Raw genomic sequence first — 26,876 nt, forward strand, 5'->3', positions numbered from 1 at the left:
TATCTTTTGTGTAAAGTACATATCTAAGGGTAAAGGTAGCACAATCTTATCCAGAAGGATAAAAAGTCACACAAAGAAGCACAGGAGATTTCAGTACCATGCTGCCATTGTTTTAGGTAAACTCAATAATTGTTTTTAAGATCATAACTTTAGTCAGTTAAAAATGAACCAGCTCTCCAGAACAAGTGTATAATTTCATATTTTACTGCTCTACTTTTAAAGTGCCAAAATAATTCTCACTGCAAACTATATGATTTGCCAAAGTGACATATCCATTCAAGATATGTCACAAAATGACAGTTTACGATATGGAAAGGTTATTTTTGAGAGGGAAAGTATTTTGAAATGGCAATTGTATTACAGTCAATGGAGATGTTGTGCTGTGTAGAAGTACCTAGATGAAATAAAAATATCAGAAATGTGGTTGATTGTTGTCATTTTGTGTTATGTCAACCGAATTTTTGGAAATGGTGACACCTAGTGGCCCAAGTGGTGCTAAGCATAGGTACATAGTGATGGAGCAAACGCTGCGAATTCTGGCAGGTGTGTTATCACCTCTGCTCATCACTTCTCATCAGTATACAAACTTGTGACTTTGCTCCTTCAAAGATCAAAGCCACTATGATAAATGTTAAACTTGTAGACACATAAATAGCTTATTTGTTTTGCTCTTTTTACTGCTGAAGAAGATGAAGTCAATGTTCAAGTGACCCCATGGGACATGTGATGTCTACAGCTGTGTACAGTCTTATCTGTACTTTTCCTGGATGGGGGAGATGGTTAAGCACTGTATTTATGATATTGTGTTCTTTAATACCTTACATGTGATTAACTGAATTACTATGAAATATAAAACCAGTATTGTGTTGTAGGACCTCACGCTCCCCCGTCACATTGACCTCAACAGCGTAGCCTAATAGAACATAGCCAATTAGCCATAATATTGAATGTAATTATATTGGAAATGCTTGAATTCTTGGCCCCTGATGTTCTAAAGGAGTATAACGTGTATGCACTATTAAGTCGTGTGATTTTATTTAATTTTGAATACATGCATGCACATTAAAATTGTGGCAGAGTGTTACATAAACACTAAATACAATAGGCTTAAATGTGCTAAGTGTCATGCTGTCTATAGGCTACTATGTAAATTTATGATCGGCCCAAGAACGTGCCTGTCCGGACTTGAGAGGATTTGAGAATGACATTCCAAAACGTAGGGGGAGTTTCTAGTAAGAAGCCATATTGGATAAGACCGACCGAGTCGCAGCTAGCGCTCTACTCAGGGAGCGAATTAAAAAAATATATTTTCCAGTTCATACGCTCTCGTTAACATCACAATGGCTGCCACGGACTTAGAAATACTAGCCGTAAGTTATTGTCCTCTACATTTATCGAAAGAAATGTCTGTAATACGATGTGTGCATACTAGTCCGTGCGGGCATAGCTCCATCCATAGAATGTCAACACCAGATAAGGGGGTGTGGATACATAGTTGCACAGGCAAATTAGCATCTCCTGCGTCAAGGTAAGGCTAGCAAGTGTTGTTGACTTTCTTATTCGTAGTAGCCTAGTGATGCAATTGTTCACGAATCACTACAACTGGTTAAATCACCCCAGTTATGCATACCTATTGGTTTTTGGTCTCCTCAAGTTTGACAATGCAGAGTTGTGTGAATGTTGTTTCATTCACGAACATTCTTGGGGTGTTTTCTGTATTCAGCTAGTGGTCCTCACAGTGGTGATGATGATGGAAGTCAGTACAGTGTGAGGTTGGATGGTGCATTGATTAGACATTTTATAGCATGTCTATTTTTTGTCGAGAAAGTGATTGTGGCTATAGTGGTTCGTCCTTGTTGCTTGGCATAAGCAGATTACCTGGGGCAGATGGGATTTAAGTATACAAACCTCACCGAACCTGCTTCTTTACCTTACCTCAGGCTACTGCGCACTGTACAACATGTTGAGAATTTTTAGATTTTCCTCTAGCCTACTTAGTCTACAGTGCAGTTTAAGTAGCCATGTTAGATAACTTCGCCTATTATCTGAATATGACTAGAATCGATTTTATTAATGGCAAGTTGTTGACTTCTCGAGAGTTTGTTTCTCCGGTAGGGGGTGATTTCACGGGGCAGGGGCCATGGAAATGGCTTGGCCTTGTGAAATAACTAGCAAATAAAGGGCTCTTTGTACCCGGTTTCGGAGTTGACGCGCGCTATAGCCGCAGAACACATGATTGTTGTGTGGATATTGCCTTCCATGGAGCCATGTGTATTATGCGGCTCGGCGTGCCGCCTTCCGCCGCCAGTCCAGGGACACTGGTGGATGATACTTCCATCATCTGAGCAATGACATATGGTAGGCCCTTTGTTCAGCATGGACAGCTGTTTTATCTGAAGCATCGGCAATATCTTAACTACACATAAGAGGGCAACGTTTTCTCCAAATACTGTTTGCAACTACTGCTTTTTTTTCTCTTTTCAATAAATATACATGCTTTTTATTTAACAAGTAATTTCAGCAAGGTTACTTTTTACCAATAGCCTGTAGTCTATTAAACCTCAATATTAGTATCATCATATTTTCCCTGTGTCATTTTCACTTGCCTGAATAAAACATTAGGGTCCATCCCCACAGATTGTGCACAGAAAGCAAATGTGCCATGCCGCACTGGCTATAGGCTTACAGTATACCACTCTCCTAGCTTCTCAATCCCATGCTGGAAGAACATGACATCACTCGGCAAGTATGTTCTCAGTGCTTAAGGGTTCTTAGTCAAGGACTTTTACAACCTTTTTTCCATTTGATGAGGAGTGTGGAGGACATTTGATGTTGTCTCCTGTTTGTGGTGAATGGAATAATTTTGCAGTACCTGTGGAATGTTATGCTGTAGTGCTGTTTTTCTCCCCAGTGAATTTGTCCAGGGTGCTGGTTTTCTTAAAGGTGGGGCCCCATCCCTCCCCATCATGTTTGAATAGAGGTGGTCTTGTGACCAAAACATCCTGGCTGTCAGCGTTTTCCACCCTTACTTTTGAATGGTTGTACTCTGTATATGTACAAGGGCAGTGTTTCCCACAGAATTTAATTCTGTTTGTGGTGGTAGGTTTGCAGAATTAACTTGAATGCAAAAGTGTTTAACAAATTAGCACAGAGGGGTTATGATGCTAACCAGATTTAAGCACAATTTAGCCTTCTAGTCATCTTCTATGCCTTGCAGGATTGTTAATGTTGTCTTTAAACATGTATATAGGTTTGTTGAGAGACAGAGAAACAAGGAGAGGCTTTACAAAGGTGCACATAGCTCTACAATGAAAGAATTCCATCCAATTGAAATAGTACAACATGGAAAATCATTGTGTGGTGGTCAATGTTGATATTGTGGTGGGCCGCCACAAATAAGTCAATGTATGGGAAACACCCTTACTTTTGAATGGTTGTACACTGTATACGATTTCAATACGATTGTATACGACTGTATACAATATCAAGCATTAACATATTAGTTTAATTCCCCTTCTTTTTGATTGAAGAGCTCACATTTGAAATTTGCTTAAGAAAACGGCACTTTTACACACAACTGTAGAGGAATAGAGGAAGAAGATTCTGGTGAGAAGGTCACCAGAATGACCACAGAGGGCAGGAAAGCCTGAGTCGTGTCTAGTTTGTTTGGTTACTGGTGTGCGTGGAATCTACTCACCATGAAGAAACTTCATGTATAGAACAGAATGATTTTGGCAGACGGAACGTTTCGGGTTGAAGCGTGGATACAAAAAAAATGGTGTTCACCCCGGACAATAATGTACACTGGTACTACAGATGAATGCAATTGTGCTTTCCTCTGCAGAGCGAGGGGATGAGGAGTCTCAATCTGGGCGGCCATGTTGGCTTCGACAGCCTTCCTGACCAGCTGGTCAGCAAATCAGTCTCGCAGGGATTCTGCTTCAATATCCTCTGTGTAGGTGAGCACAGCCAAACCCTCCTGGCCATGTCATGCCTGGCTTTCTCTTTGAACTGAGCATTTTATAGGATTTCATCAAGAATTATTTTTAAATTAAATGTCTGGGATCACTTTCAAGTTCAAATTCAAGTTTTCAAATATGTTTTAAATTACTTAACAATCATGCGACACATGATTTTATCCAGGTGTCATACAAGTGTGTCACAATGTTATTATGAAATAGTGACATTTTCTTTCTGTATTTTAGGTGAGACTGGCATTGGCAAGTCCACGTTAATGAATACTCTCTTCAACACTGTGTTTGAGAATGAGGAGGCCAGTCATTACATGGACAATGTGGTCCTCCGTCCCAAGACTTATGACCTCCAGGAGAGCAACGTCCACCTAAAACTGACAATTGTGGACACTGTGGGTTTCGGAGATCAAGTCAACAAGGAGGAAAGGTATAGTCGAGTTGAAACCAGCGGCCTTTTGTCTGCTAGTAGGAATTTTGTGGTGATGACACTGAGGTTTTTGTAGTAAGAATGATACTTTTGTGCCTCACATTCAGTCTCCTCTCGTGGAATGAGGTGCTTTTTGGCACTGCAGGCTGAATAGTGGAGTGTTGTCTTGAGTCTCTTTTAGTCTTGGAGTCTTTGAGTAGGCGTGAAAAACATGAAGCTGAACATGATGATTGAGTAACATAATGCCAGTTTTGGACATATGCAGGCATTTTTTCCTCACATCTGTGTGCTAGTGTTCTTTTTACAAAATGAGACACAAAAATGTCACATTGACACTAGTTAACAGTTTTGTGTCTCATCTTAGATCTGGAAGCATTGTAAAACATGAATGTACCTTGAATGAAATTGAATAACAAATCAATTGGAATTTTTTTCTCACTTTTTTATTTGTATTATTCCAAAGGATTGTTATTATCCTGAACAGTTGATGACCACAGCTGTTTGTACTTATGTGTCACATATGTCTTTGAACAAACCGGAATGAATTCACTAAGAATGCCGTCAGACTAGTGACAAATCAGAAAATGTTTGCCGTGGGCCTTCTCTGTCTATCTTCCCTAACAGCTTCAAACCCATTGTGGACTACATTGACACACAGTTTGAGAACTACCTGCAGGAGGAGCTGAAAATAAAGCGTTCCCTCTTCAACTACCACGACACCAGAATCCACGTCTGTTTGTATTTTATCGCCCCCACGGGGCATTCGCTCAAGTCACTGGATTTGGTCACCATGAAAAAGCTGGACAGTAAGGTAACTTGTGCTGACTATGTTTGTTGTTTATTGTTATGTTTGTTGTTTATAACTGTTGATAGTGCTATGTCTCTGACAATGCGTGTCTACATTTGTTGGTGTTTTGATTGTCTACTGTTGTATTCAAAACAGCAATAGACATACTGTCTATAATTTATAGTGGAGTGGATTCATTAAAGGGACACCAGGCAACGCTTTCGTGTTAATTGATCATGTTCGTATGTCGGTATATGGTTAAATGACTCATTACAGGGCGAATGAAGACTCTCTCTTACATCCTGCATCCCCAGCACAGAGGCAGGCTAACCAAACCTGGCTAGCGATTGTTGCAAACGTGTGTATAATGGCAGAGCCGGTGAAGAAGCAGCGAAAACCCTTGATGGAAGATGCAAAGAAAAGGAAAAGAGCTTCAGACCGAGCGAGGGCTCGCACACATATCGACACGTACAGACGCTAGGGGGAGCTTCGTAGAGAAAAAGCACTCAGGCTTGCCTGGTGTCCCTTTAAAGTAGTTAATAATAATATGATTGCTTTTCCTCTTGATAGGTTCTCCTTTAACATTTATAACTGTTTGTTCATGTTGTTCATGTTGAAAAATCTGTGAAGTGAACCTCGTCTTTCTCTTGAGAAATGTACCACCTCCTCCTCAAAGAGGCAGGGGCATTGTGTCTCTCAAGCCTGTGGTTTAAATGTTTTTGTTTTGACTCAGGTAAATATTATCCCCATCATTGCAAAAGCTGACACAATCTCCAAAAGTGAGCTTCACAAGTTCAAGATCAAGGTGATGAGCGAGTTAGTGAGCAACGGCGTACAGATCTACCAGTTCCCCACAGAAGATGAGGCCATCTCAGAGATCAACTCCTCCATGAATGTGCGTCTCTAGTGGATGGTTTAACTTCAACTTCAAAATGTGCCATTTCCCCCCCTATATCATATGTTATTTGGTCTTTATTCCGATAAAAATGAAACTCTTCGGCCCATGTTGTTCCTATGTAGGCCAACTGGCTGGCCCTAAGCTGTACCTAGTGTGTCCAGCAGGGGGCGGTGTTGACGTGGGAATGTTTTTGTTGTGCAGGCTCATCTGCCCTTTGCGGTGGTGGGGAGCAGCGAGGAGGTGAAAGTGGGAAACAAAATGGTGAGAGCCAGACAGTACCCATGGGGAGCAGTGCAGGGTAAGCCGCTCTGGAACACGCGGACACACACACACACACATATACACACACACACATACACGTACACACATGCACACATATACACATACACGTACACACATGCACGCAGGCACACACACACACACACGCACGTACACACATACACGTACACACATGCACGCAGACACACACACATACACACACACACACACACACACACGTGTACACACACACACACACACACACACACACGCACGTGGCACACACACAAACGGCCGTGTGCTCTGGACACTACTGCTCGTAATGTGCTTGTGTGTATGTGTTCATGTGTTTTATGACATTTGCAAGAACCCAGCTGAGGTCGTCCTCTTACGTGTGATTAATGTAAGAGCTCATGCCTCTGTATTTTGAGTGTCTGTGTTATTTCTCAATTCCATATTACCCTTAGTTTGTCACCCTGGTTATCTACAGTAAGACCAGTCCAAAGGTGGTTGAGTGATTTTACGTATTAATTTGCGCTGTACGGTCTCCATTATTGGACCCTCATTTAGAATTGTGTCTTATCACCTTTAAAATGTAAGTGTGTCTGTGCCTTTGAAATGTTCAGAATTTCCTGAGCATTCTTCTTACTCCTTTATAAGGTTGAGGCCATAGCTTTATTGATCGAAACAACAGGCAGCTGCTTCGTAATGACCTCTTTGAGGCAATAAAAAAACAGCAGCTTGGAAATAAGTTAAAAAGTTTTATAGTCATAGCGGCAGGCCTTCAGCAGCCAACCCAGATGGAATAACACTTCTAATGTGAACTTTTTTGGTTGCTTTGTCATTTGCAGTGGAAAACGAAAGCCACTGTGATTTTGTGCGTCTGCGGGAGATGCTGATCCGGGTCAACATGGAGGACCTGCGGGAGCAGACGCATGCCCGCCACTACGAGCTCTACCGCCGCTGCAAGCTGGAGGAGATGGGCTTCAAGGACACGGACCCCGACAACCAGCCCTTCAGGTAGACACAACACAAACACAACGCTGTGCTACGAGCCCTTCAGGTAGACACGACACAAACACATCGCTGTGCTACGAGCCCTTGGGGTAGACACAACACAAACACAATGCTGTGCTACGAACCCTTCAGCGAAACAGTCGCGGATGTAGGAGACAGGGTGTTTCTCTTGGGTGTAGGAGACAGGGTGTTTCTCATGGGTGTAGGAGGGAGGGTGTTTCTCATGGGTGTAGGAGGGAGGGTGTTTCTCATGGGTGAGAAAGAAGAGCTGGTGAAGTGTGATGTAGTGTTATCAAAACAAACATAAGATTGCACAAATGCAAACATACATACATATATGCATTACTTACACACACAGACACAGACACAGACACAGACACAGACACAGACACACATGACACCATAGCGTAATTTTAAAAACAGATGTACTCCTACCAGACATAAAAACACAAGTTGCTCAACACAAGTCTCAAAGAAAACTCTAGGCTCTTGTCTTCATTAGGATGTCAAATTGCAGCAAACCATTTCCCACAAGAAGACATTTGTGGTGTTACTGCACATTTCCCACAAGAAGACATTTGTGGTGTTACTGCACATTGGCCGCCTATCTTTATTCTCCTAATCCTCTACCCCGTTTCCTCATCGACAGTCTCCAGGAAACGTACGAGGCCAAGAGGAAGGAGTTCCTCGGCGATCTGCAGCGCAAGGAGGAGGGAATGAGGCAGATGTTTGTAAATCGGGTGAAGGAGACCGAGGCGGAGCTCAAGGAGAAGGAGAGGGAGGTGAGGATTGGATGGGTTGCCATCCCTTGCCCTTATCACATTTCTGTTGGATTGTTATCTACAAGTACTGAGAGCGTTGTACTCTGTTGTACATTGAGCCCTTTTTGTTGGTATTGGAAGAGTGCAGCTGTGCAGTTTCTTTTTCTGTCAGGTTACACAGTTTATGTGTAGAGATTTAAAATGTGTAGTTATATGTGTAGTGTAGTGTATAACATGCAGGGACAAAATCACATCTCCAGACTACTCCTACTTTTCAGTTTTTTTTATTGTTATCATTTGAAAGGCTCAATATTCCCTAAGCTGCATTTCCCACACAAAGGGCCACATTCAATTCAATTCAATTCAGTTCAATTCAAAAAACGTTATTTATCCCCGAGGGGCAATTTCCTCTATGCAGGCATAGTGACATATAAGACATAACACAACATATAAGACATAACACAACATATAAGACAGGACAGACAAAGAAAGAATGGGACAGACAGTTTTTACTTCAAAAGGCGAATAGCCTCAAAAGTAAAGGTGGCCTTCCTCCTGTTAGTCCTAGCCAGAGGACAGCGCAGACGCCTGCCAGAGGGCAGTCATTCAAAAACTGTGTAGGACATGAGTAGTCTTCTAGGATGCAGTTGGCTTTCCTTAATGTTGCCAATTGTTGTGCAGTGATGTCAGAGACTGAAGAGGGTGGCCAATGATTTTAGAACATGTGTTCACAATGCTCTGGAGGTGTTTCTTATTTTTGACAGAGGGAGTGAAACCAGCATATAGATGAAAAGGTCAATACACTTTCAATAAAGGAGGTGTAAAAAATGCTAAGAATCTTCCTGTTCACTCCAAAGGAGTAAAGTTTCCTCAAGAAATACTGCCTCTGCCTTTTCACAATCACCTCTGTATTAGGGTCAAAACGCAGTTTGTCATCAATGATAGTGCCCAGGTATTTATATTCATGTACAACTTCCACTGGTTCCACATTTAGAGGGCAGTAAACATTACCATCATCCCCATGTAGATAAGTGGACCTCTAGGGAGACCACTCATTCACTGACGAATGCCTTGAAAGCCTAATGTTGCTATTAGGCTGAAATCTCAAGAATATTTCTTTGGAACTAACAAGAATGTAGATAACATTAAATGCCAGAGTCAGCTCCCCCAGAAAAGACGGGAGAGCTCTGTGAAGAGCACTGCTGTGCACAGTGGTAGCGTAGTGGCTTAAGGAGCTGGGCTAGCATGCAGTAGTGTGGTAGCGTAGTGGCTAAGGAGCTAGGCTAGCATGCAGTAGTGTGGTAGGGTAGTGGCTAAGGAGCTAGGCTAGCATGCAGTAGTGTGATAGTGTAGTGGCTTAAGGAGCTAGGCTATCATGCAGTAGCCTGATAAGTGGTGGGTTCACGTCCCGGCTTCCACTGTTGTGCTCTTAACCCTGAGTTTCTGTGGGGAGAATGGCCCTTGTAATATATAATTGACGTGTAAGTTGCTTGGATAAAAGCGTTTTCTAAATGAGTAAATGTAAATGTAAGAAGCGCTCAGGAAGAATGTGGACAAACTTTAATGATGTCCCGCATGTGTGGCTGTGGTGGCGGCGGCTAGCTGCACGACAGGTTTGAGCTGCTGAAGCGCACCCACCAGGAGGAGAAGAGGAGCGTGGAGGAGAAGAGGAGGGACCTGGAGGAGGACATGAACTCCTTCAACCGCAGGAAGGTGGCGGCCGAGACGCTGCAGGGCCAGGCCTTCCAGGCCTCCTCACAGCTGTCCATCAAGAAGGACAAGGACAAGAAGAAGTAAGTCTCCAAGTCTCTCTCTCTCTCTCTCTCTCTCTAGATGTCTTATCACTCTGCTCTTTTCGTTTTCTTTCTTTCTTTCTTTCTTTTTTCTGTCTTTCTGGCTATCTACTTCTTTTGCTATTTCTTTGTGCCTTTGTTTTTCTGTGTCTGGAAGCAGCATCATTTGCCTCCCCTCCTCCCTCTCTCTTTCTTTCTCTCTCTCATTCTCTTTTACTGAGGCCCTCTGTTTCTCTCTGAGAGCTGCTGTTTTCTCTGTCTAGGAGGGTTTTTTTTCCATTTGCTTTGGCCCTGGTCCTCACTCGTTCATAGCGGGGTCCTTGTGGCACTGGTGGGCGGGTGGCTGGGTGGTTGAGAGTGGTGGTGGGCAGAGGCGCAGGACGCAGCGGATAACGTAGCGCTGGCAGCAGCTGGCACGGCGTGGCAGGTGACGCAGACAGATTGAGGGTGACGCAGCAGGAGTCGCAGGTTGTCTGGCACTGGCCGCTGTGCGGAGCGCCACACTTGTGCGGTGGCAGATGAAATTACAGTAGCGGCCCGTCTGCCTTGTCCTCATTCTAAGGAAAAATGGTTCTTGCAGCTTGTCCTTACAGAAGAACCCTTCAAACCAGGCCCCATTTACAACCCTTAAAGCTTTGTTGTAGGCCTCCTGTAGTGAGTTTCTTTGGCCTTTTTGTGCTGTGTTGTGTCTTTCAAGTTGCAGCAAGTTTTTGACATTATTGCTAATGTGCATGATGTATTCTACAATCCTGTTTCCAAAAAACGTTCAGATGCAAAATGTAAATAAAGGGCAAAGACAACATATCAGATATTGAAATAGAGAAATGTTATTGTTTTTTGGAAAATATATTCGAATTTGATCAAATTTGAATTTGATACCAGTGACACATTTTGAAGAAATTGGGACATGGGCATGTTTGAGTACTGTGTTGCATCAACTCTGCTTCTAACAGCCTCTGGACGTTTGGACATTGAGGAGACCAGTGGAGACCATTGCTGGAGTTTTGAGAATGAAATGTTGTCCCTTTCTTGAGTGATATAAGACTTCAGCTGCTCAGCAGTCTTTGGTGCGTTTTTCGTTTTACGTGGCAAATGTGACCGGTCTGGACTGCAGGCAGGCCATTTTAACACCTGGAAGTGCTGCCAAGCCTGTGCAGGGATTTTCGCTACAGAATCAGATCTGTTTTTATTGCAGTTCCACTAAGGGGCCGAAGATCACGGCCATCCAATGCTGTTTTTCAGCCCTGTCTCTTACACACAGAGATATCTCTGAATTCTATAAATATTTTAATATTATGTACTAATAGATTGACATATTTGCAATTTCATGTTGATTAATTTCTCAGTTTCAACTCCTGATATGTTGTCCATGTTCTGTTTGAATGAAATATGGGTTTACGCAAATTGCAAATCATCACATTCTAATTTTATTTACATTTCACATAGCGTCCCTTTTTTTGGAAATGGGGTTGTTTTTTTTAACCCTTTGAAAGTCTAACATGACACCCTTCTACTAAGGGTAAACCGTATCAAACTGTCTCACCTGACTTCCTGTTAGTGATGCTTGTGGAAGTTTGGCCTCTGAAACTTGGCGGCCTTTCAGACACTTCATTAACGGCCAGACCTGATTGGTTGGTACTTTAGCGACCAATTTGTTTGTTAATTTGACTCTATTAGGGAACCTGGGACAATGACAGAGAATGAGTATATCCTCAGTGATACTATAAAAAAAATTATATACCATAAAAACTGGCTTCCATTTTGCCTCACAAAAAGGCCTCACTAAGAGTCATGACTTGGCTTGACTGGCTGTGCCTAGTAAGGTGCTCTTTGAGGTCTGTGCATCAGAATGCCTGTCTGTCTACATGTCTTCCTGTCTGCCTACCTGCATGCTTCCTCTCTGTCTCTCTCTCTCTCTCTCTCTGTCTGTCTGCATACTTGGCTGTCTGTCATGGTTCAGTTGGGTCCTGAGATGCCAGCGTGTCTCGTATGCTCTGTCACGGTAGATCCCGGCGAGTTCGTTCTCTGACAGAGCCCAGGATGAAAGCGCCGTCATTGAGAGCAACGCCGCCTGAATCGGTTCCCAGTCAGAAGGGGGCTGCAGATAGACATTGTTCTTTATCTCGTGTTCTTGATCTCCATACTCCCACAACGGTGCGTGACGGCGCTTTAAAAGGCCACTAATGATGTGCCAGGGCTCCGTTTCGCCAGTTACTGCATTTATTCATTTATAATTCATTTGTGTTTGCTGGGGTTTATCACCCGGGCTGAGGGAATCACACTTGAGGATGTGTTATTTTTAATTGGCCTCATTGCAAGATGGTGGCTGATGTCACTGATTTATTTTTATCCGGGTAAAAAAGCTCATTGTTCAGTGCCCTCTGTTGGTTGGATGGGGATGAGTGACACATCAAAAATCGGGTGTTTGGCATCACAGCAGCTCCAGCAAGTCTTCTGCTTCTTCCTCCTCCCTCTCCTCCTCAGTTTGACCAAAGAGAATTTGCTCTTAATTACATTTGCTGATAGAATATGTAAATGTGATGCATGAAATAGAAGATGTAAATGAAAATGTTATCAGTTTTCATCGTACCCCCTCTCCTATTTTTTCTTCTTTCAGTTGATTTCCATCCTCACAGCAACCAAGAGCATCCAGGGATTTGTCTTCCATCTCCATAGCAACACAAGTGTGTGTGTGTGTGTGTGTGTGTCTTTGTGTGCGTGTGTGTGTGTGTGTGTGTGTGTGTGTGTGTGTGTGTGTGCGTGCGTATTGCATTGCATTGCCTTTTTTTACCATTCCGTCTCATCCAGTCTTTGGAGAGCAGTGCTGTTACAAATGCATGCCAAGATTAGGTATTCTCCAGCGGATAGCCACGTGTCAATCAACATTCTCACCTCATGTGATTGGAGCAGGGGAAGGATGGGGGCGGTGCTTCAGTCTACATGTTTATATGTTTGTAGGCATCTCTAGATGAGCATCATAATGTTGTCATGGTGCTTGCATGAACCGAACACGTAGACTTAACAGGATCCGATGAGGCTTCTACCATTCCACTTACGCTGTTAACATGGCATGATGTGTCAAATGTCTGTTTAAAAAAACAAATATGGATGCATTACAATGTGAACTTATAAAGCTGATGATTAATATAAAATATGTCTGTAGTGTCATTCTAGATAGTTTTATACTTAACCAAATATGCATTTTGATACATTGAATTTTATGTGTGGGTGAATTTAAAATTGGAGTTGACGACCTGTTTCCAGAGAGGACTCTGACCGTATAATTAGGGCCCACTCAGAAGCCCACTCAGAACTAAGCAATAGAACCTCCTGTACTCTCATTTGTACTTAAAAAATAATAATAATAATAATAATAATAATAATAAATAATAAAACAAAACACTGACAATATGTTTTACATCATTCGTGTTTGTGTTTGTGTTTGTCATGTTTCCACCGATCCCAGAAAAATGCACCTTTACACCTTTATCCGGCATGATCCCCCTTCACCCCATTGGTCACTGTAATTATTTGACATGGCCTGCCTGTCACGTGACCCACACATGCCTTACAATGGTCACATGTGTCTGATTGAAAAGAGTTAGGGTTCATGAACAGACCCTAGTCTGTTCCTTGTTGATTGATGTGTTGCTAATTCCTTACTGAATGTTGCATGTGGAACTGTGCTAAACTGTACCAGAACAGGGATAATGACCCCTCAAGGCTAGCTCGTGGCTTTTGATCATAATCCTGTCCTCCTCCCAGAAACAACAGCCCAAAAGTCCCTCACAAGATTGGAATCATTGTCTTTTCAGCCCTATGCATTCCTGGTCAGTATTTGTAACTTCTGAGTATTAATGTTAATTCTCATTTTCTTTCTCTCCCTTTCTTTCCACCTCTCTCTTTTCTTTCTCAATAGCTTCTTTACTCTTCCTTCTGCGTGCTCCCTAACAGCTGGAAGAAATTTAAATTAGAAGATTTCATTTGAGCCACAATAGTTCTTGCCAAAGGATTTACAGACCTATATGAAACTTAACAATTAAGCTCCTTTTCTCTCTTCTGTGGTAGAAGATATATTTGAAGTGTTCTGTGATTTAAAATGGCATACACAGCCTACCCCTTATAAATCAAGTTACTTACCCTATCAACTGATTACCCTTTCCAGACTGTGAAGACACTAAGATAGCATATTAACATTCATGCATGTTTATCAGGGGTTTTCCTTTTCGCTAATATATGCTTATCCTTTAACCAACCAATACAGTTGGTTGCTCTTGTGTTGCCACCTACAACTAGTGATGATATTTCTGCACTGTGAAATGCAATACATACCGTCAGCCACCAGGGGAGTGTCTGAGAGCTATCGGCCTTTCCAGAAAAAAAGCACTTTACCAGAGACTGACTAGAAGCTTGAAGTATGTTCTGGAAAAATCCTCAGTATTTGTTTAGTTTTCAGTCAGTCAGCATTTAAATATTATAATGCAAAATAATGCAGTATGTTTACTAGAATGTTGTCTTCCCTTTATAAAATGATACGATTACTTGATGAAAAGCATTCAATTATCTCAAAGTTTGTACTTGACTGTCTTGAATAAAGTTTTTCCTGACTAAAAGTACTATATCAGACTGCCATGTTTATTTTGTATGGCTTCAGAGAGTAGTGTCATGTTTGGGTGTGATTACTGTGTTTCTAGTCTGCCTGCATAAATATAATCAACCAACAATATATAGGGACATGGGAGGAACATGATATTTGTGTTATTTAAATCACTTGCATTTCTTTCTTATTTATTAAAATTCTACCCATATTTGTGGTAGTTCATATAAGAAATAAACCTATAATACACTGACAGCATTAGAAAGACAATGGAACATATCGATTTGAGCATGGTTGATTAAAATGGAAGTAATATTAAAGATGTCCATGTAAATCATTATGTTATACAAACATCTTCCAATAATAATGGCAAAGTTGCACAACTATACTTCTATTGATTAAGCAGTTAGCTACCACATGAAAAAATTCTGTGGCTTTGCCCAAATTAATTAAACACTCTTTCAGGGAAAATACAGATTATAAACATGCTGAAAAGGGAATTTTAAGGATCTTGTGTTTCTTATTGTATAACTGAGTTTTTGGTTCCGAATGGCATTTGAAAAATAGATCCAATTTTAACGCAACACAGCCAGGTTCTTAGTCAGTATACTATTATCCTCCCAGAATGTGTGTTGCACTGGCGTAGTTTTGTAGCCGTGTCAGGCTCCCTCATCTCTTTTCACTGCTTGTCCAAAGTCCTTTCATTCTCCCGCTGTGAATCGGCTCCATTTTAGTTTGTTGCCCACCATTATTAACAGTGCGCCATGAACGCCCCATCAAACCATCTGTGGTCATTACCATCATAAACAGTGCGCCATGAACGCACCCATCAAACCATATGGTCATCACCATCATTAACATTGCGCCATGAACGCACCATAAAACCATCTTCTAAAAAAAACCCATCATCTAACCATCAAACCATCATCACCATCTTTGCTTAAAAAAGAAAAAAAAAATGTCTATGATCACTTTGTTACAGCTACCCTGCCTAAACTCTAAACTCTGAGGAACTCTGCAATGCATGCTTTTGATACTGCAATGCATGCTTTTGATACATGAAGCACTCAAGGGACAGTAGCCCAACAGTATTGCTATTGCAGTGAGTATTTACGTCTAACTGTACTAGATGAGACAAATCATGGATTTCTCATCCTGACAGGCTCCTAAAGTATCAGCCTCAGGCCTTGTTTTAGGTCAAATGTCAAACGCTGCAGCTTTTTGATATTTCATACACCATGACTTTACACACACACACACACAAGTAGTGCAAGAGTTTGTGAACCATTTACAGGTGTACAATGTACCAAAATTAGCTGAAATTATGCAACACCCCTTACAATTTCCATTCATCCTGGAGGGATCATGTGGGGTTTCCTGTCATTCACCCTGCTTGTCTGCCTGTTGTTTACTGAGGGGAACCTGGCCCCTTAAGACAGTATACCATCACAACAGTGTGACGGGGATGTTGGAAATTGAACGTTCTAAATAATATGTGGGTTCATTGAATTCCAGAAGAGGTTATTTGATCGGTATCAGGGTTTGGTATAACAAATCATGCTTTATGATTCAAAACTCATTCTGAAAAAACGGAAGGCCATTCATCCTGGAGTGTTACTGTCACTAAACTCCTCCTCTGCCTCACCTTTCCAGGAAAAAGCCTGTCTGCTCCAGAGACAGAAGTCATGTGGGGTTTCCTCTGTCATTAACCCTGCACCTAACCTGACGCGCCAGATGAATTTCGTTCCGCCTAGCTCAACTCATCCATCTGGGATCGCTCCATTGGAGAGGTGATTCAGAAGGCTGGGCCTTATGAAAAATCCTTGCATATGATTGGATAAGCCACTTGTCCGTCATCTTTATCGTTTCCACCAACAAAAGCCTTCAGAGCCGTTCTCTGATGTTCTTTTAACAAAAACATATTGGGTAGATTGGACAACACGGATGAAATAGCAGCATCAATGTTGACACTTGCTTCCTCGATGCGAGCCGCCATTGTTGTCTGAATCAAAACAGTCTCACAGTCGCTTCTCCGCTACGTCACATCTATGAAACTCCCGCCCTGCGTCCTGATTGGCTCTACCATAAAATCTGGTGCCGAAATCACGGAAGCGATCCCAGATGGATGTGAGTGGAGCTAGCCGGAACGAAATTCCTCTGGCGAGAGTCAGGTTACCCTGCACCAGCCTGCTTGTCTTTCTGTTGTTTACTGGGGGAACCTGGCCCCTTAAGAAGGTATGCTATTGAACGTTCTAAATAATATCTGGGTTCATTGAATTCCACATTGTTGCGGAACAGAATCTTCAGTTGAATGTTCAAAACTCCCCTGCTGAAGGGTTAATCTGCCATGTAGCCTAAAGTCTGTGAACTGTGAACTCTGATAGTGTAAAATTAGGTCAATCTTTGCATGCCATTTGTTTGTTTCTTCAAAAAATATACGTGGGCTTGTTTAAAATACATTTGTTTCATGGGACAATTATTAATTGTTCTATATAAAACTTTTTCATGAACACAATATTAGGCTACTATGCAAACTCTGACTACTGTAGGCCTACCCATCTCAAAGCATTCAACAATTGAAGGCTGCCAGAAAACATGATCTGCTTCACTGAATGAATGTTTAAAATAGTTAGGCCTAATGGAATGTGTTGCTATCTGTAGTATGTTGGGACTACAGCTGTGTACTGAACACATTGAAACCTTAGGCAGCTTCACACAATTTGAGGTGAAGAATCATTTGGGGATTGCGTTAAGCTCCTCCCCGACGTCTTTCCACTGAAAGAAGGCTGGCCTCAGGGTATGATTGACAGCTCTTCAACCAACAAACGCGACGGGAAATGGGGCCTCGGCTTACCACTGGCCAATGAATCTTTTCTATGTTTGGGCATGGTTTCATGCAAGTATATAACCAGTGCAGGCAAACAAAATCGGTGCCTGACGCCAAGGGTTGGGGTGTGCAAGGACAGATCATTACGCTTGCTTTAAACTTGAGTACATATTGTGTATACTTTGATTGTACTTTCAATTTCTTCAATCTTTATTTTTAAAATATAACATTGTGTAAGCCTATAACACTTTAAGGTGTTCTCTGCTGTTCAAACAGAACGACAAGAAGGTGAGTTGCGTGTCATTAATTACTTTTCTAACTCGTAGCCTAGCCTACTGATTTATTTAATATCCGTATTTTTTAGGCTTTGTATTGTATTGTATCGGCGATTTAAAGGGAGCCATGTCCTAAGCGTGGCCTACTTATTTTACGCTCCGTTTTCAACTTTTTAGCTAGGCCGCGGTGTATGCTAATATTTAAAGCAAAGTTAACCTGTTTGAAACTTGTGGAACCTAAATTACTTATGCCCGATTCTTAAATTGTCTTTGGCGGATAAAGAGTCATTGGTGTACAATTGTCTTGGAATCGACCTATATATTAATAATCAAGCCTAAAGTCTGCTCTCGTCTAGCTAGCCTAGTTAAAAACGAGTTGAGGGACATGCCCAGGCATGACCCAGCCTACTACACGAGACAGGCAAACTTTGCCTCAGCCTACTGCCGCCCGCTACTTTGAAGCGAGTTTGGGAATGTGGTTATTTTTTTTCAAAAGATTAACTAATAACTGAAACATTGTGTGGCATACATGTAGGTGTATAGGCTATGCGATGGCTCAGTGCACATGTATCGTAACACCCCCAATTATCACCACTTTTGTTCAGAAATTCTAAAACAACGATGTTTTTTAACACTTCAAAATAACATTTACTAAATGAACCTTACATTCTTCAGTAGCCATAGTTGTGTAGATTTGAACAGAATCTGGTTTGGTTCTTAACGGGAGCATTTACTGCCTGAAATATCCGATTTTGTTTACCACGCTCGGAGTTATAGTGCTGGCCTGATGGGTCGCCTATTTACACCGTTTCAATGGCACATGGACGGTTAGACCGAGAATTCTCGTCGTGAAATTAAAATTACACTGGAGCTCCAAGCGGTTGTGTACACGCAGCCTTACAACACTGTTTACAGCTCCTCGAGTCACGGTAAAATGTCATTTTTGGTACATAGCTAATTTAGATACACCTATGTTGTGGGTGGTTGCGTTTCTATAGGAGTCCGCTGTCTTGGTTTGTATAGAAATGGATATTAAGTGACACGCAAGACGGTGGAAATACGGGACCGGTGGAAATAGGGGGAGTTACGATAGGCTACTTCACCAAGCTTATGTTCTGTGTGAACATGTCTAGACATGTTTATTCAGCTCGGGGATCGTCTCGGCCTTGGGCCTCCGTGAATACGTCCATCTAAACTCGCGTTGATATGAATTTACTTAGCTAATCCTAGATGGCCATACAATAACTTTAACCCCTTGTCTGTTTTCTCTGTCTATTTGACACGGTTGAGGTCATGCGCTGTGTTAAGCCCACTCAGCATATTTCAAAAGACGCTCAGATAGATAAATAGATAGAAACTTTAGCCTAATGATCCCATACTCAAGTCAGGTCACATTTCTTAAATAGCACACAACCCAAGGTGCTTACATAAATAAAATAAATAGTGATAAACCAAAAATATAAATGACATAAAATTACAAAAAATAATAGTAATGATAAACTGATTATGATTGTAGATCAACTACTACTATAGGCCTAGAGCAAAATGTACAGTAAAGTTAAAAATGACAGTTAATATAATGCTGAAAAGAAATATGATGAATAAACAAACAAGGGGAGAATTAATGGACATTAAAGGCCCAAGAAAATGGATAGGTCTTTATATTTGATTTAAAGCTACTGATGGTGGGACAGGACTTAATTTCTATAGGGAGATTATCCCAGAGTTGAAGGGAAAGGTGTTGATGTTGTGAGCTAGACTACTACAGTAATGCTTGTAGGAATGGAAAGTTATAGATTAGGACTTTATCGAGATTGTATTCATATAATTTGTCTAGAGCAAAAAAATGAACCCACATGAAATCTGAATCCCATTGCTGTGTTGCTAACTCCTGTAGTGTTAAGTTATTTATGGTTATGGGATTTTGCAGATGCATTTGTCCAAAGCGACACACAAATACAAAAACATAATATTTAAAAATTTAACAGGGAACAGATTTTTATTTTTTATTTGGAACTGGTTTGGTCACTCCTTGCTCTTCATTCAGCCTCCATCTTTTTCCTAATCTTAGATGATCGACACATTGTCAGGACCAGATGCCCTACCTTTTGCTGTACAGCTCAAGGCCCTTTTGGACCAGGAGGGACGATTCCAGCCCAAACTATGTGGCCTGAGAATCATTGAGACGGCCCAGGACAATGGACTCCGAATGACCGCCAAGCTGAGGGAGTTTGAAGTGCGGGATCTTCTCTCTCTGACCCGTTTCTTTGGATTCAGTGCAGAAACATTCTCTCTTGCCATCAGTATCCTGGATAGATTCCTTGCAGTGATGAAGGTACGATAAGTATCAAGTCAGATTTGCATGATATTAAGAGTTTTTAATGAATGTAATGCCCAAACCTGAACCTTTTTCCACCTTTGCACAGTTGGGTCTAAAGGTGTATATCTGTTTGTCCTCCTAACGTACTACTTTTTTTTTTTTTTTTTTTTTGGTCTCAGATTCAACCCAAACACCTGGCCTGTGTGGGGCTGTGCTGTTTCTACATCGCTGTTAAGTCCGCAGAGGAGGAGAAGAACGTCCCTCTGGCCAACGACCTGATCCGCATCAGCCAGAACCGCTTCACCGTGTCCGACATGATGCGCATGGAGAAGATCGTCCTGGAGAAGCTGCACTGGAAAGTGAAGGGACCTACCGCCCTTCACTTCCTGAGGCTCTTCTACTCTCGCATCCAGCAGCAAGTGGAAGGAGACAGGTGAGTGACCAATTCAAACCGATGACCAGCACCAGTTATTAAAGGAGAATTCCGGTGTGATATTGACCTAAAGTGTGTTGAAACATGATGCCGAGTGTGAACGTATGTCTAATAGCTCATCTCTGCTTGTCCCCTGCACTCAGAAATCTGGCGCTAGTTAGCCGATGCTACCAACAGTTTCACGAGTTCACACTCGGTGTCATGTTTCAACACACTTTAGGTCAATATCACACCGGAATTCTCCTTTAATATTACCAACCCCTTACAACAACTTCAAGAATAACACAATAATTACAACTTGGCCTGACTGCATTATGTTTGACATGTCAACATTAACTAAGTAGAGAAATCTTAGAGATGAACCTTCCCACTTATGGTTCTTAAATTATTTGGCAGGATATCCTACTCTTTGCAGTACCTTTGAGCACATGATTAAATATAACCAGTTTCCATCCCATTTGTTTTATTTAAGCCCTTCTGATTAAAAAAAATAAAAAATCCACATGTAAGTGTTTCCCTGGAAGAATGTTCTAAAAGTAAATGAAAGGTTTCTTCTTTTTGTATGAAGTAAAAAGGTCCTTGACATTGAGGTGCTTGAAGCCCAGTTGAAAGCATGTCACTGCTGTTTTGCCTTCTCCAAAGTTAAGGTAAGGCGCCTGCGTTTATTCACTTATGCTAATAGCCTGTTAACATCTCAGAACAACAACATTCAGAGGAAACATTTCTTAATTCTCGACATTGTCACAACATTGCCTCACTTTCTCTTTTCTGTGTGTTTTATGACTAGCCATCTCTGCTGGCCATGGCCATACTGGCTCTTGAGATCCAGGAACAGCACGAGTATGGTGACGCTGAAGGCCTTCTGGAGGCCCTGCAGGGGATCCAGCAGCATCTTGGTGTAAGTACTGAGGCATTACCCTACGTGCCTTTCCACAGTAACTGGATCCTGGGGCTCAGAGAGACCTGTTTATGCTCCCTCAGTGACTGTACTGTAGGCTGGGAGCACTAGGTCATTGTGCAACCATGTTCCTTTTTCACGTTGATGGGCTGGTGGAAAATGTGTTGGTTAATCAGTAATGAAACACTGACGCAATACCGTTCAGCTGTTCAATACTGCTTTTATAAGTGCCCAAACACTGGGGATTGTTAAGATTCTGAGGTCCATTTACGTCAAGTTTCTTCTATTGTTCTGACTTCTTTATATTTATTTCAGATCAAAAATGGTGACTTGGTGTGCGTGAGGGAGCTTGTGGGAAAGTGCCTTGTTGAGTATTCTTCCACAAAGTGCCAAAGACCAAACGTCCAGAGACTTCGATGGATTATTTCGGGCAGAACTGCCAGACAACTGAAGCACAGCTACTACAAGATTGCCCACTTGCCAACAATCCCCGAGTCTGCCTGTTGACGTGCAGTGGACATGGTGTGGGCAAATACATGCAAAACTGAAGTAGGCAATTGAGCAGGCTTTTCTTTTGGAAGGAATTATATAACGTGTTATCTAACTACTTCAGTTTTGTCCTTTAGTTGCCCAGCACCTGCCCTCCCTCTCACTAAGTGCTTCTCCCATAGCTGCTGATGGAACTGTGCCAGCTCTGATTGGTCACAAACATGACTGGTTGCAGCTGGGTCTGTCCCAGAGACAGCTGTTGAGATTTGACTTACTGAGATGGTATCTTGCAGGAAGTTATTGGCTTTTTTGTTTATCCTCCCCCTCTATTTGTTTTTGTTTTTGTTTATTTCATCTTGTTTTACTTACCGATTTATCTACGCTGACTGGAGCTGATCTAGTTATGGGTGGGTTTGAGGGCACCGGGCAGGAGCAGAGGGTAGCTCCCCTCCTGCCAGGCTGCCTGCGCCTAATGTACAGTATGTTCTCTCGCCTGAATCAGTGCCTGAAGTGGCACCGGTTATTGTTTAAAGCACTGAAGTATCGAACCGCCTAGGTCCTCAGTCCACTATGTGGAAGAGGAGGGAGAAGGGTTTTGTGAAAATTCGTAAGACCACGGAACCAAGAAATCAGGCCCAAAACCCTTAACTTCCACCCTAGGTTGCTGAACTGTCTTAATGCACACTCCTACCCAAGGTGATTTAAAAAAATGGAAAGAAACTTATTCTTTATGTGAAAGTGTTTTTTTTTTGGCTTTGCCCACTGAGTGAAGTTGACTATAACGTATGTGTTTTTGTATGTCGTGTGTGGGTTTTCTTTTTTTTTTTTTACTTTGATGGATCACGTACTTTAGTTAGTTGCAGGTACTAACCAAGGTTTTGGAATTCAGAGTATGATTGGTATTATCAGGTGTTTCTGGATTTACAAGTAATAACATGTTTGAATGAAGGAAGATTAACTAGATTGAGTGAATTAAAAGCATTTTAATGGAGTTTCCCCCAGAGATCACTTATGTCAGGAAAAATACCTCCTTGACCCATGTGAATCTTCCATTAGTGAGGAAATTTGGCCTCAAACATTCGTTACCATCTAAAGGAACTTAAAGTGGACCTTTCAATAAAGTGTTATTGAAATGGAGCAGCATGGTGTCCTTGTCAAACTTATTACAGTGCATGAAAATGCACTGTTCTGTGATCCGAAGTCTTCTTCCTCCCACCAAATTTCTGCGTCTAATTCAGCTTCAACAGTTTAACGTAGGAACTTCGTTCAAACTTTGTAACGTAGGTCTTGAAAAAGACACTTGAGGAATGTATTTTTCACTTTTGTAAACTATACTTTTTGAGATTAACAAAAAACAAGCTTATTTTTCCCCATAGACTTTGCATTAGCACTGACATCCCAATGGACTAATTAACTTGATTTGCACCTGTATCAACTTCCAGCTGCTCAACTAGGACTCATCAAAGGGCCAGTTAAACTGATTGCACCTGTATCAACTGCTTTCTGCTTAACTAGGCCAACTCTCTCTCCATTCTACAAGGATATAAGGCACATTCCATCCAACTTTCTATCCACCCATTAAACTATCCAACATCCATTACACACCATTATCTACATTCAACTTTTAAACTATATACTCTCTCAGGCTTTAAGCATACAATCTGGCTCTCTTAAGACTATTTCCTCTGCCCACAACTGTTTCAAAATAAATATCCTCACTACAATAATTCACTATTAAATAATTTAACTATTTAAACTACTCAACTAGTTAACAACTGCCAGTTGAAATGGCTGAACAGTTATCAACTATGACTCCTGCCAACTGTTTCCAAATAAAAGTTTGTTTGGCATTTTGTTGATATACATATACAGTGTTTATATTTTCATGCACTGGTAATTTCCTCAAAATTACATTTTCTAGTTTTATTACAAATCTGTATAAAACTGCATGCATACATAGTCATCTCAATCAACAAAGTGCTTGACATGGTCAAACCCATAGTTGACGGATCATTTTTGTGATCTGACCTCAGACTATGACAAAGATGCCAGCCTGGCAGAAAAGAATCCTCAAAGGCTTTAAAGGTTCCCTTTGTCTTGTACATGTAAAATAATTCCAAAGGCAACAAAAGTCTCTTTCTAAACGCAGTGTTTTCACTTTTGAAGGTCAGAGAAATCTGGTCCTCCGCCTGCAAAATTTCCAGAGATTTCTGCGCCACTGAAGTCAAATCCAGGGTTCTGTTGATCAACAATACTGGCATCAGTCAGCAGCTACAACAAACATTTCCACATCCAAAGTGCATCAGCAGTCAGTCACACAGCTACCTCAAGCAGTGGTAATTTGAAGGTACTATAAGGCTAGTGTCACATTACCAGGCCAAATCCACTTTTTCACTTGATGTGACATGTTAAAAGTGTGAACAATCACATAAAATCGGACTTTATAGATTCTAATTTGGCCCACTTACTTCCATGAGGTCCTAAATCAGATACAGGTGTGTGTCACCAGTCCACACTGGTAGAAGTCTAATATTATCCACATTTAATAAAAACAATGAAGAGCAACTACAACAACAAATCGGAATTGAGCTTGGTGTGAGCCTAGCCTGAAGTTCATAAAGAGCATTTCAGGTATCATGTCCAATTAATAATTTTAAGATGAATTTCTGACCTCTCTCTGGAACCGCTCCAGCGTGAGCTTTCTCTGCATCTGATCCTGTACCCATGGATCCGCGCAGTACTGCCCCTCTAGAAGCGAAGTCCAGCAATTTCCAGCCTCCCGATTAGTCTTCATCAGCACGATTCGAATCAAGCACCTGTCCTCTGTAATGAATGAGATTATAATGCTTACACAGGTACTGTACTCAAATGAGCAGTATACAACTGGTGCATTAGCAATCAATCACGTGAATGTTTCAACATGTCATTCTCTTTACTTTCGGAATAGCTGAACAGTTTATTTCTGGGATGGTGGGTCATCAAAATGGTAAACATACCCAAAGTCCACGTTGCTTCATCTGCAACTGTTGTAGCAAATAATTTTCCCTATATAGAGAGGACAAATAATACAGGCTATTGGTAATATGGACAATGCAGTCAATACCACATCTAATAAATTAAGTTTGCTATTATAACGATAGATCAGAATGCAATGATATTAACCAACTTGCTAGCTACTGCTGTTAGCTACCCGGTGAACTTAACCAGTTGGTTTTGAACGTTGTCCTACCTTAAAGACTTCCTGGCCTTTGACCAGGAGTTCTACCTGCCTACTTCCGAGGGAACATTTAACTTCTTTTGCTGTCGTTCCATTAGGGACATTCACTTCGACAAAAACCTCTTCCATCGTTTGGTACCATGATCCCCATGGTGTTTTGCAAGGAATAGCACCACTCTTCTCCTCAAAGTTAACTGACATATCGATCTCAAACCGATCCTGTAAGATTTGTCCACCCAATACACTTGAACCTGAACAATGCTGCGCAAGTAAGCTGTATCTACTGTCAGAGATTTTTACTCAATTTCAATTCTTTTTTGAGAACAAACCCACACCACTGTGCTAAACAATTTCTTCGTGATTCTCACATGTATGCCCTGGTGAGCCATAACCTCACACACACTGCCCCCTACTGTTCAGGCGAGTGCAGGCCATTACTTCAGGTCCTCTTGATAGTCCGGCAGCCAAAGGCCAGAATGGTGAACCCACCAGTCTATAAGTGAACCTCGTTTTGTCGGTTAAAGTTTTTTTCTTTGCCGTTTCTTGTTGCCTAGAGTTAGGCTACGCTACTCAATAAGGAAGGTGCCCGGTGATATCCCTTGAGTAATTTCCTATATTCAGCTCTAAAGTTAACCCCATATGAACATGACCTTTGACCCCATTACCTTGAGTACCTATAGCTGATGTTCATTCTCACTATAGGGCAGTATTAAAACCACTTTTGCTTTGTTACAGTTGATTCCACTGTTGCAAAGCCAGGTTGTTGCTCGTGCAATTGTTGTTTACATTGATATGGATGGTCTACTTCATAGAAGCCCCAGTGTACAGAATTAATAGCTCCCTGCCAGCCATCAGAAATTAGTATTTCTTCTCTCTTGGGGATACATTTTTTAATAATATGTAATAGTTACTTTTAAAAGTTGGTATACCATGTTTTAAAAGTTGGTATACCATACCATACACATTATTATATAAAGCACATATAATAATCCTTCAACTGACTATCTTGTTTTGTGTAGCTGGATGCAAGGTTTAATGTGATGTAATTTTGTCTAAAAAAAACACTCACTCAGGTATAGCTTAAAAGTGATTTATCTAACTTTTCTACTTTATCACCCCCTTAGAATATGTCCAAACTTGGATAAAGAATAATACATTATCAGTCTTAATCAGAGGCGGACAGAGTACACAGCTTTATTACTTGAGTAAAAGTACAGATACCCTTTGCTAAATTTTACTCAAGTACAAGTAAAAGTACAACAGTCAGATGTCTACTTAAGTAAAAGTACTTGTTTTTAAAAGTACTTGAGTATCAAGAGTACAAGAGTAGCCTACATTTTCTAAATATTGCATTACTACTGCCACAGTACTTACATTTATGTACAGAAACGTCCTACATGGAGTTATGAAAAATGTTAATACCTTGAAGAATGTAAAAGGAATTTAAAGTAAAATCAAGTCATTTTCATCTTTTAACCATGTCGCCAGGAATGGGCAGTATTTCTAATACATGTATATAAAATATGTATTTCAAACACAAAATACTATTTTGTAATTGAAACACTTGAAGCGAAAACTATCACTAACTTGTTCAGAAAATTGAAATAGTCTGGCGAGGTGGGGCCACAGCTTGGCACATTCCCAGGATGGACCTGCTGCGTCTTTCTTCTATTGTTTCGTCCATGGTTTCGTCTCTTATCTAAATCTGACCATGGAGTTGACTTTGGCGGAAAGCTGAAGGTGATTACTGATAGGCTGTCCCAATCAGTGGCGCCTGCACAATCCAATCACGTTTGAGAGGGAAACAACAAATTAAGGGTTTCCTAAATTTTTCTTTTTTTTTTAGAAGAAGTAACGGGTGCTCACGGTTATGGATAGAAATGTAGTGGAGTAAAGAGTACAATA

The 26,876-nt window shown here is 41.3% G+C and overlaps 3 protein-coding genes across 4 annotated transcripts; 2 read left to right on the forward strand and 1 right to left on the reverse strand.

Moving 5' to 3' along the window:
• Positions 1–1,243: 1,243 nt before the first annotated feature.
• Positions 1,244–14,531, forward strand: LOC125286476 (septin-8-A-like). 2 transcript variants are annotated; one of them, XM_048231596.1, is made up of 10 exons: positions 1,244–1,370; positions 3,845–3,959; positions 4,206–4,401; positions 5,026–5,212; positions 5,922–6,083; positions 6,288–6,384; positions 7,196–7,364; positions 8,011–8,143; positions 9,725–9,915; positions 13,835–14,531. In XM_048231596.1, exons 1-10 carry the CDS (start codon positions 1,341–1,343, stop codon positions 13,887–13,889), a joined length of 1,335 nt encoding a protein of 444 aa, XP_048087553.1. In that variant the 5' UTR covers positions 1,244–1,340; the 3' UTR covers positions 13,890–14,531. The 2 variants fall into 2 exon arrangements, with proteins under 2 accessions (XP_048087553.1, XP_048087554.1); XM_048231597.1 differs by having other exon boundaries at positions 1,251–1,370; positions 12,533–14,531.
• A 2,898-nt stretch (positions 14,532–17,429) lies between these two features.
• ccng1 (cyclin G1) lies at positions 17,430–21,876 on the forward strand. The gene is made up of 6 exons (XM_048232030.1): positions 17,430–17,627; positions 19,686–19,949; positions 20,114–20,367; positions 20,936–21,014; positions 21,155–21,265; positions 21,581–21,876. Exons 2-6 carry the CDS (start codon positions 19,686–19,688, stop codon positions 21,770–21,772), a joined length of 900 nt encoding a protein of 299 aa, XP_048087987.1. The 5' UTR covers positions 17,430–17,627; the 3' UTR covers positions 21,773–21,876.
• A 1,728-nt stretch (positions 21,877–23,604) lies between these two features.
• nudcd2 (NudC domain containing 2) lies at positions 23,605–25,390 on the reverse strand. Its single transcript, XM_048231751.1, has 4 exons — positions 24,984–25,390; positions 24,751–24,799; positions 24,426–24,577; positions 23,605–23,992 (listed from the first exon to the last, which is right to left on the reverse strand). Exons 1-4 carry the CDS (start codon positions 25,170–25,172, stop codon positions 23,909–23,911), a joined length of 474 nt encoding a protein of 157 aa, XP_048087708.1. The 5' UTR covers positions 25,173–25,390; the 3' UTR covers positions 23,605–23,908.
• Between the last annotated feature and the right edge of the window lie 1,486 nt (positions 25,391–26,876).

Source organism: Alosa alosa, chromosome 21 (genome assembly GCF_017589495.1).
Source record: "Alosa alosa isolate M-15738 ecotype Scorff River chromosome 21, AALO_Geno_1.1, whole genome shotgun sequence".
In the NCBI taxonomy this organism is placed as follows: domain Eukaryota; kingdom Metazoa; phylum Chordata; class Actinopteri; order Clupeiformes; family Clupeidae; genus Alosa; species Alosa alosa.